This window comes from Oryx dammah, unplaced genomic scaffold (assembly GCF_014754425.2).
Source record: "Oryx dammah isolate SB20612 unplaced genomic scaffold, SCBI_Odam_1.1 HiC_scaffold_17, whole genome shotgun sequence".
Taxonomy (NCBI): Eukaryota; Metazoa; Chordata; class Mammalia; order Artiodactyla; family Bovidae; genus Oryx; species Oryx dammah.
This window is the reverse complement of record NW_024070201.1, coordinates 17,001,420-17,012,520: the sequence shown is the minus strand read 5'-3', so window position 1 is coordinate 17,012,520 and position 11,101 is coordinate 17,001,420. Positions and strand designations below refer to the sequence as shown.

Here is an 11,101-nt window from a genome sequence, read left to right as displayed (position 1 = left end):
TATTTCAAACATTTCAAAATACATACAAAACACTAAATAATTTGTTTTATATTTTTTACTTTGATATAAGATTTAAATTTTGGTAATGACATGGCATATCTAAACAGATGAATGAATGCAGTTTCAGGTTTAAAATTCTGACCTCCTCCAGGCATGACAGTCCTATGCTATCATCAACAGAAAAGATATATTCCTGTTAGCTTTCCTTTTGAACTTGAATTTGAAATTTAAAAGAAATAAGTGAGTTACTTTTTGTATTTCTGATTCCTAAGGCTGACTAAAATTTACCATTTTACCATGAAATATGTAAATGCATCTATTATAAAAATTTTAATTAAACTCTGAGAAACTGCTCTACAGTAGAACATCAACATCTTCTTGATAGGTGAAAGCTTTTATATTACATTTTTATTTTGCAAGAAAATAAATTATACAACTTAAAAAATAAAATCCAAAAATTAAGCAGTTCATCAAAATATTTCAGCCTACTACATACAGAAACTGCTACCATTTAAAATTGTACAGCATTATCATCTCAGTATGTAGTGGCACACATTCAAAATCGTATATACCATACGAGGATAGATTACAACTTAGGAACTCAAATTTGTTCAACACTCCAGACAACATATATAGTGTAGATGACAGGAAAGCTCTCATTGTAGTGTTTATTTCACCAACATAACATTGGAAGAGTTTATAAGACAGCATCCCAGTCATTTACATGAAAATAGAAAAAACAAGCTTGAGTTTAAGATAGCAAATCTTTCTGGAAAACTAGCAGATCTTTCACACAAATTGAATCTTTAAAATTTGCCCTTTGAGCAGGGCCAATGACATCCTACTGCAAATAATGCAAAATACTTTTAAACTACTCCAGTCATATTTTGTATTAAATTTAATAAAAGGTAATTTAAGAAAGCTAACATTTCCTTTTTGGAAATTTTAACATTTATGCACAAAATAAGAGTAAAGAGATTTAAATAAAGTTTGCCAGAATGCAGGGATCCCTCCAACAAATGTAAAAATTGGAAGACTTCAGAATTTATTTCAAGATCCTCATTAAATCACTGGAACAGTAATATTCTAAATATTTAACTCATTTTAAGCATTAAAATTGTTCTATATTTTCACTTGGAAAGTTTTGCTTCATATCTGCTTACTCTGGCAATGAGATGGTAATAAAGGTTAGCACTTGCAAAATGGCTTCACCTTTATATTAGAAGATGAATGCTCAAATCTTTCTCTGAAGTGTCCTATTGCCATACTGCTCATGAAAAAAATATATATACATACATTTGTATACATTTTCCCTTAACTATGTCAGATTTCATCCCTGCTCAGATAGCACTAATTTTTAGTTCACATTAGAGAAAAGGGACTTATTAATAAAGGATACTAACAGTGATTCTGTATCTTTAGCAAATTGCTGGTAGGTTTTTGTTTCCAGATCCTTTTTTTTTTAAATATTTAATTAGCAAATTTATTGTCAAAATATATTTAAAGAAAATTCAACAGTGGAATAGGCACCTTGTCAACTAAATGATTTTCATGAACACCAAATTGTAGTTAGATAAACTTTTGTATACATAAAGAAAAAATGATGAAAACTGTAAGTCTACAGTATTTGCTGCTGTTCTATTCCCCAATATACAACTAGGACATAATAAGCTATTAAAAAATTTATAAAATTTTATAGAAAACTTTGCTATGGAGTTAGAGTTACCCACTTTTGCATTAAATTTACCTTTATAAATCAAAACATCATGGCTCTCATTCTTAAATGACTGAAAAAGATTAGAAATTCCAAACAAGTTTTGAGAACAATTCTGGTTTAAAACATCAACAAATTTTAAACTTTAAGAAATGGACTATAATTTTTCTTTCCCTTGCTTCTTCCTTTGGTGTTCCTGTACTGGATGAGCAAATATGCTGATACCAAACTATTTGTTAAACATAAGGGCCACAATTATTACCAAATTATCAGTTTTTTAAAATTCCAAATTTATTCCATTGTTAACAGTCGTCTAGTCAAAGAAAACAGTAAGCACTAATTTAGACTAATCTTCACAATATTCTTAGTCATTGCCATATGCTACCTAAGAGCTCAAGTGTAAGATTTTCCTGTGAATTTCAGAATAACTCTTTGACTATAACCAGCAAAACCTTAAATGTTTTAAATTTGCTTTCCTTCATCAGGCCATCTCACAAAGCCTCTTGGGACTGGGGACAGATTCCATGAAATGCTGTTAAAAGCACTCTGCAATAATACTGTATGCTGTTCAACACTCTGGCACTTCATTTTCTACTATCATCAAAATCATTTAAAATATTACTTAATATCAAATAAAATATAATTTGCAAGAAAAGTTTTGAAATGGGCACCACAATGAACAAAATCCATGTTGAGCCATTCTTTCCCAGTGGGGAATAAGTTTTCTTTTTTTAAGTTGTTCATGTCCTCAAGTCCTAAAATCTCTATTACTCTGGGTATTCAGTTGCCAGCAACTAAAAAGTTGCTACTTTGGATTGACTGAAAGAAACAAGTTTAAGTGTTGGTTCTGAACATTATTTAAATGTTTACTTTTAAAATATATAAATATATATATACATATTATTTGGCAAGTTTATTGTTCATATTAAGATTGCAACAATTCTGCTTATGCTTTTCAGGTCTATGTTGTGGTTTTTCTTTACCTCCTAGGTGACTGATAATTATTACTTTTTAAAACAGACTGTCTTCCTTTCCAGAAACCTGAGGCTACAAATGCCTAATAATGAGACTTTAAAACTTCAAAGTATTTCTATGCTACAGATTAAGAGGTCAGCTATATAACTGTATTATATTAAAGCAGGAGATTTCTGCCTTATTTTTTAATGAATTTGAGTGTAGCATAATAAATATTAGGTATATAACATTAAGTGTCTTAGTAAACACTTAATATGCAAGTTTTGCTATTTTTGACTCTGAAGTTGAAATGATCTATCTCCATACATTTTTTTAAACAACTAAAATAACAATATGAGCTTCTCTTTTTCAAAACAAACTCTCTGGCCATATAAGATTAAAAAAAAAAACAAAAACCCACTCCATTTAACAATGAACAACTAAAACAGTAGTCTCCTGCTTAACGAAAGCCAACATTTCTTAGTTGGAAAAATTTACTATCACTTTGAAGTCACCACTAAAATCTAGTTGTTATACTGAAGCAGTGTTTGAACATATGATAATACTAAATACTTATCTGTTCATCTATGTCTGCCCTGTCCCAATGTTGTGTTGACCAGCTCACTCTTTTGATCAAAAGAAATCAAGAGTGCTATTTCTAGTTTTAATTGCGTTTAAAAAAAAACCAAAACATAACAGCATTTTTCAGTGCACAAACATCTGAAGATCCTTCCTTGTGCAAATACATTTTTCTAAGAGAGGGGAAAAAAAAAAAAGGAAAAAAAGCAACAAGAACCCCACTTTCACCCTCCCAACTGTTATTTCTTCTGGTGGGTATAAATCAGGATTTTAAAAGCTCATAATGGGCTCTTTGTGAATGCAAGTTTCTCACAAAACAGCATGCTGTTAAAACAGAGTGGTGCAACATGAAAGGAATGCCACCATGCTAACTAATGTGATTGGCAAAATATAGTTGTTTTGTTAGGTAAGGCAGAGATTTTAATATTTATGTAATCAAAGTCCAACTAAACCTTCCCCTAGCACAAACTGTAAGAACTTTCTGCCGAAGCACTCCAAAATTTGGGTTCTTAATATTGTCCATGATAATCAAAATTATGCCATGTATATGAAAGTGTTGATATCAGATTCATCTCTTCTGATGTATTTGTGCTCTATTAGCCATTCTATTTGCTCTTTTATCATTTTCTTTTGTGGCAGGAACATGTTTTTCAAAATTTCTACTAATTCAGTCTGCAGCTGAGCATTACTAATTTTCTTTCTCATCTTCATTATTTGTATGATAGCTTCCTAAAAGAAAAAATAAAAATAAAGTATTAAATTATTTTAAGTAAAACAAAACAAAAATTGACTTTTAATGTTTTTTATCCTCTATCCAACATCTATCCAAATGATTAGCAATCACTGGATTAACCTTGAGACCCGTAACAAACAAAAGTATCTTCTTTTCACTCTGGAAAACAAAATCTGCATATTATGGATATTCTGAAAAATAAAGAAATGCAAAATTACTCATATCCCTTTTTACATACTTTTCCCCTTGTATTTACAGTTGCTTCTTTGCATAGTAGTAGCAGTCAGTTGCTTTAGTTGCTCTCTGTTTTAAAAATTAACAATCACTACTCTTTATATACTTATCAGATTAATGAGCTATACTTATTATCAAGTACCTTCAGTTTATAATGACTCGACTAAATGGTTCAACTTTCTGGAGGAGTAAGCACTTTTCATCTAAGTCAATTTTATTAATAATTTCCTTGATGATTTAATTACTATTAATCTATATAATATAGATATTACTAAATATTTTCTCTTTTGTCTTTTCTAGTACAGGTCTCTTCTTAATCAACAAAAGGCATCCATCTGCCTTACTGGAGATTAAAATTCGTTATAAAAGAAGTTTAAAAACAGAAATGTGTTAATATTTGCTTTTAAACACTGAAAAACAGAGATTTGCTACAAGGCAATAGGCTTGGGAGTCAGGCAGTATTCAGTATGAGAAAAGTATACCATCAACTTCCTCTGCACAGACATGAGGATTCCTACACTGCCACTAGCAGGTCAGAAGAATTACTCCTAACACTATGTCCAAATCCACACTCTGGATCACAGGGGTTTATGTCAAGGGTTCAGGGAGAAAGAAGGAAGAGGGAAAAAGTCTGTCTTCCTTCAGGCACTTGTACATTACAGAAACCAGTAAGGAGGAAAGAACAATTGTAAATATTCTAATTTCTCTTATTCTAGCTTTGGTAGAGGTGAAAATGATGGCTGTGTTAGAGATATTAAGAGAAAAACAGAGATCACAGAGTTCTGGCCCTGGTCTCATTTAATATGTTGGAGGTCACTTGAAAAGTGGCATGATATGATGGAAATAATTTGCAATTCTGAATTTCTCAGTTCCCATATGATGTAGATAGAGTTTAGAGCTCATGGACCTGGCACAGGGCCTTCAGTGGCAGGAAAACATGAGCCTGTAGCAGCAGATGATAATAACAGTGTGCCATGTAAGCCGAAGGCCACAAAGAATATGCAACAGTGCCTTAGAGGGCTCAGGAGCTCAGTAAGAGCAGACAACAGGCAACCAGACCACGAAAGAGGCCATGCGGTCTTACTGCTGGAAAAAAAAATGAACCATAGTTCATTTGCTACAGATATCAGCAATATATAGTAACAAAAAGTTAAATTTCCATAGGTGACAGATAAAGCCCTCTATAGCTGACAGAACACTGTCACAAACATATAGATATGATAATCCCTTCACTGTCACTATGAGGTCAAGTGAATTTCTCAACTTCAGTACATCCAGATGCCTCTGTGAAAATAGCAAAGAATGGGGATGGGTGGAGCAGAATCAGGGAGAAATAAGAAAGTCCAACTATAACTTAAAGGGACAGCTTGGACTAGTAGACTGAGCATAATTATGAATCAGTTTTAGACAAAACAAAAAAACTTCATTTTCTCTGCACATCTTATATTAATAGTATGACTACACTTGCCCATTCTGTTTCATATCTCAACAGAATCCATCTGGATTTATCCTAGTGTAGCCATAAACTAGGGCTATGTCATGCTTTTTCCTCCCAGAAGTAAAATTTTCTAAAATCTCTTACTGAATAATATATTCCCTTTTCATGTGACATAGAAATCATTTCCTTTATTGCAAAGTTCATCTACACTTATATAGGAGGTTTAATTCTGAGTTATTTTCTTCAGTTAATCTGTTTGTTATACTGTTTCATATTTGTAGATAGTTTAATAAATTTCAATATTTGGCAAGGCAAGTTCCACCACCAACACTTTATATTTTAAGATTCTTAATCACTCTCATCTATTTATTCTGGTAAAACTATGAATCAATTTTTAAAATTACAAAAATATTCCTTGTTGAAAATTTTTAAAATTTAATTAATTTATTTATTTTTGGCTTTGCTGGATGACTGCAGGTTTTCTCCAGTTGCAGCGAGCTAGGGCTGTTCTCTGTTGCAGCGTGAAGACTTTTCACGGCAGGCTTCTCCTGTTGCCAAGCACAGGTTCTAGGTATGTGAGCCTCAGTGGTTGTTGCACGTGAGCTTAGTAGTTGTGGTTCCCAGGCTCTGGACACAGGCTCGATAGTTGTGGTACACGGACTTAGCTGTCTCATGGCATGTGGGATCTTCCTGGACCAGAGATCAAATCTGTCTTTCCTGCACTGACAGGCATATTCTTTACCACTGAGCCACCAGGAAAACCTCAGTTGAAATTTTGTATGATATTCAGCAGATTCATTACTAGTATGGGGTTAATTCAGACTTATCATTAAAAAAATATGGTATTTCACGTTAAAAAAAAGCCAGATACAAAAGAGTATGCTGTCTGCTTCCATGTATATGAAGACCAAGAACAAGCAAAACTAAGCAATAGTGACAGGAATCAGGTAGGTTGAAGAGGGAGACTGGCTGAATGAGAGACATGAGCAAAGTGATAGAAATGTTGCATATTTTAATTGAGGTGACGGTCATACAGTTATACATATTTAGCAAAACATATTGAAAACTATGAAATGTATATTCTATTGTATGTAAATTATACCTCAATAAAAAATATACAGTAAGTGAAAAGGAACATCATCTATTTATTCAAATCTCCTTTCGAATCTCTTAGGTGAAGGCTCCTCTCTTCATATAGATCTGCTGCTGCTGCGGCTGCTGCTGCGGCTGCTGCTGCTGCTAAGTCGCTTCAGTCGTGTCCGACTCTGTGCGACCTCACAGATGGCAACCATCAGGATCCCCCACCCCTGGGATTCTCCAGGCAAGAACACTGGAGTGCGTTGCCACTGCCTTCTTCATCATATAGGTCTAACTACTTTTTAAAGAAATTTCTGTGAATTCTATGTTTCTTCTTTATTTTCTTAAAAATCATTTATTTATCACTAAATAGAAAAGGACTTAATTTTTACTTCTCTTTTCTCTGCTCCTTTATTATATCATATAATCTACAAGTACTGAAAAATTTTAATCTTCTTTTCTGTTTCATGCTTGATTACGTTGGCCAATAGTTTCAAACAATATTAAATGAAAATAGTAAAAGTGGGACAACTTGGTTTTAATTAGTTCTAAGGTTAAAACAGTCTTTCATTAGTTTGCAATAGGTATTCTTATCATGTTCACAAGGTTATCATAATCCTAGTTTTAAAATGTTTAAAATAATCCCTCATTTCCCATTACAATGGAATCAGAAATCTTAAGATTAAATAAAAATGAAAATACTCAATCCTAGAATTGTAACCTGTCACTGATAATATATATATATCCTCTTTGACATACAGTCAGAGAAGCATAACCTAAAACCAAGCTTTGGCCCAAACAACAGAATCTACCATAGACCATCAAGTCTAGGAGAATTCTATTAATACAATTTTTAAATTTCAGGAAAATGAAGTAGCTTTTCTGTTACAAAAAGTTGGAGTACCTACATTTTCTTTAATTACAAAAAAAAAAAGATTTGATGATTAAAAAAAAAACAACAACCAACTTCTTCAAAATTTAGACATTCTATCTTAACATTACAAACCTGGGTTCTCAGTATTCTTAGTTGAACTATTCCTTCATTCTCTTCCTCTCTCATTCTTTCTGTAGTGAGCTGCAAGCGTCCAATCAAGTTGATTTTACCCCTTTTCTGAACTTTTGCATTTTTTCTATAAAAAAATTAAATCAAATATTTTACGGTGAAAGGTCTTTTAAACATCATTTTGTAGCAACAATGTCTAAGAGAAAATATTTATAAATATTCTAAAAATTAATATTCAACATTGCTACATGCAGGTCAGGAAGCAACAGTTAGAACTGGACATGGAACAACAACAGACTGGTTCCAAATAGGAAAAGGAGTACATGAAGGCTGTATATTGTCACCCTGCTTATTTAATTTATATGCAGACTATATCATGAGAAACACTGGGCTGGAGGAAGCACAAGCTGGAATCAAGATTGCCGGGAGAAATATCAATAACCTCAGATATGCAGATGACACCGCCCTTGTGGCAAAAAGTGAAGAGGAACTAAAAAGCCTCTTGATCAGTGTCAGACTTTATTTTTGGGGGCTCCAAAATCACTGCAGTTGGTGACTGCAGCCATGAAATTAAAAGACGCTTACTCCTTGGAAGGAAAGTTATGACCAACCTAGATAGCATATTCAAAAGCAGAGACATTACTTTGCTGACTAAGGTCCGTCTAGTCAAGGCTATGGTTTTTCCAGTGTTCATGTATGGATGTGAGAGTTAGACTGTGAAGAAAGCTGAGCACTGAAGAATTGATGCTTTTGAACTGTGGTGTTGGAGAAGACTCTTGAGAATCCCTTGGACTGCAAGGGGATCCAACCAGTCCATTCTGAAGGAGATCAGCCCTGGGATTTCTTTGGAGGGAATGATGCTAAAGCTGAAACTCCAGTACTTTGGCCACCTCATGCAAAGAGTTGACTCATTGGAAAAGACTGTGATGCTGGGAGGGATTGGGGGCAGGAGGAGAAGGGGACGACAGAGGATGAGATGGCTGGATGGCATCACTGACTCGATGGACGTGAGTCTGAGTGAACTCTGGGAGTTGGTGATGGACAGGGAGGCCTGGCGTGCTGCGATTCATGGAGTCGCAAAGAGTTGGACACGACTGAGCGACTGAACTGAACTGAACTAAGGGAAAAATAACAACTAACATATAGCTTTATTAAAATGAACCCTGTTTTCCCTCAAACATGATAAAAGCTCTGTTAATACCTAAGTATGACTACACTCCCTATAATAACAAAGTAAATATAATTTATATTGTCATTAAAGTCATTAGATAATTGAAGATATACTGGTTATAATTCAGCACTATCTTCTAATTGGGATCTCAAGGAAAAAGTTCTCTGTGTGGATAAAGTTGCTTTAGAGTACAATTATTTTAAAGATGAAAAGCAATATGGTGTAAAGTCAGACACCAAAAGTATCCAGTTCATTCAACTAAATGGCAGAAATCTAAAGTGATGGCAGCACACAGATATGCTTTAAATATCATGTAAAGAAAGTTATTATTTTCCTAAAAATAAAATATCAAAATTCAAACATGCTATTTTTATTTTAGATCAACGAACATAAACCTTACATTAAACTGAACTCCTGGTTCACTGAGAAGAGGGTACCTTCTGTAAAGTCTTTGGGTGAGTTGACTTGAGGTTCATACAATAAAACTTGCCGTTTGAGCTTTGGGAAAGCTACTAAAGACTGTAAAGAATAAAGAAAAAAAATTAGCTTCTATAAACACTATAGAATACCAAGATCAATTCTCAAACATGACCAATATAGATGAGAAAAATTATGAGCACAAATTCAAAATTCAAACTTTTATTTGCTACTTCATAAACATAACAATGTACATGCATAATGAGGAAAGAGAGAATGAGGAGAAAAAGAGTTGGTTATGAGGAAACAATAAATGCTCTCTTTACAATAAGACAGACAAAAACAAAATAAAACTAAAGGGATTGATCATATATGACCATAGCAAACACCACTGTCAGTTATAAACCAGCTGTTTCTCTTTAGGTAGTAATTTATTTTGCAACTATTAAGAGGCATATCGAGTAGGGGTAAAATTTAATTCTGAACAGGAGGGCTACTAAGTATATTTTACGGGGCCTCAAAAGAACCAAAGTTTTCTAATTCTTAAAGAGTTTTGGTTATCATAAAAATCACTGAACAACATTCTCAATACGAAATCTTTGGTCATGCTTTTCACAGGTAACATTTAAATAACAACTGAATCTTTCTCTTTTTTGCCATTTGGGCTCAGTAACTTTCATGTTTTCAATTTCTTATTGTTCATAAGTAACTCACTAGTGTGCTTTTCTTGGTTAAAAGTCATTTGATGGTTATGAATTCATAAATTTATTATAACACAAGACAATACCTATTTCCTGCTATGTGAGAGGACATAATTAAAAACAAAAAAACAAAAAAACAAACCTACCCATAAAGTCCTCCTAAGCTCAGCATCAGGGAGTTCAGTTGCAAGTTTTAGATTTTCAAAGCTGATTTTCTCTCTGGGTCTTTGGTTCCATGCAAACAATACAGCCAGCTGAAACGTTGTTACCTCCAAATCATATTGGCCTACTTCATTCTTAAATGTTATCTACAATAGATAAAATAATTTTAAAAATAAGAATCTCTTTATGAGTATTACCATTTATCTACTATAATATCTCTTATATGAGATTATATATAGAAGACTGGTAGTTATCTTCCAATATCCATTCTTCCTTTCTTACATGGTAATAAAAATTTCAGCAGACCTTAATGACTATCCAAAATAAAGGCTCATCTCTCAGCTTTCCTGTGCAAAATGTGGCCATGTGTCTAAGTTCTGGCCAATGAGATTTGAGTAGAAATAATAGAATCTTCCAGAAGTTGCTATTAAAGAAAATTATACCATTACAACTTTCCTCTCCTGTTGGGCTGGAACACAGACACAGTGAGGATCATACTGGATTCTGCAGGCAAGGGAATACCTTAAGGATGGTGCTATAACCAATAGTTTATGTCCCTAGCAAATTCATGGAACAAATCCACTATACCTGATCAGACTTTCACTTGCAACAAAAGGAAAAATCTAACTTGTTTAAACAAATCTTATTTGGAGTCTTGCTACAATCAAACCAATATCTGAACTAACACACCATCTACTTACAATTCCATTTGACATGAGATGATGCCAATGTAATTTTCTTCCACTATGGTTCTTTTTGTAGAATTCTTCTACTTCAGGTATCAAATCCTCCAGTTCAGTAGGAAGTGAGACAAAGACTTTTTCAGAGCTTCTTGACCAGGCACCAGCATTCAGAATTTTTATATTAACTGAATCAGCTATAGGAATGTATGTCAGAAAATATAAAGCAAATAATCTT

The 11,101-nt window shown here is 33.3% G+C and overlaps 1 protein-coding gene across 1 annotated transcript in view; it reads right to left on the bottom strand.

The window, feature by feature from the left end:
- Positions 1 to 386: 386 nt before the first annotated feature.
- The window catches only part of CUL5 (cullin 5), a 128,356-nt gene continuing 117,641 nt past the window's right edge, over positions 387 to 11,101 (bottom strand). The window contains exons 15-19 of the mRNA XM_040257920.1: positions 10,885 to 11,060; positions 10,168 to 10,329; positions 9,304 to 9,422; positions 7,736 to 7,859; positions 387 to 3,976 (exon numbers count right to left, since the gene is read on the bottom strand). Coding sequence (XP_040113854.1) covers positions 3,782 to 3,976; positions 7,736 to 7,859; positions 9,304 to 9,422; positions 10,168 to 10,329; positions 10,885 to 11,060 — 776 coding nt within the window. The 3' untranslated portion in view covers positions 387 to 3,781. The remainder of the gene's footprint in view (positions 3,977 to 7,735; positions 7,860 to 9,303; positions 9,423 to 10,167; positions 10,330 to 10,884; positions 11,061 to 11,101) is intronic.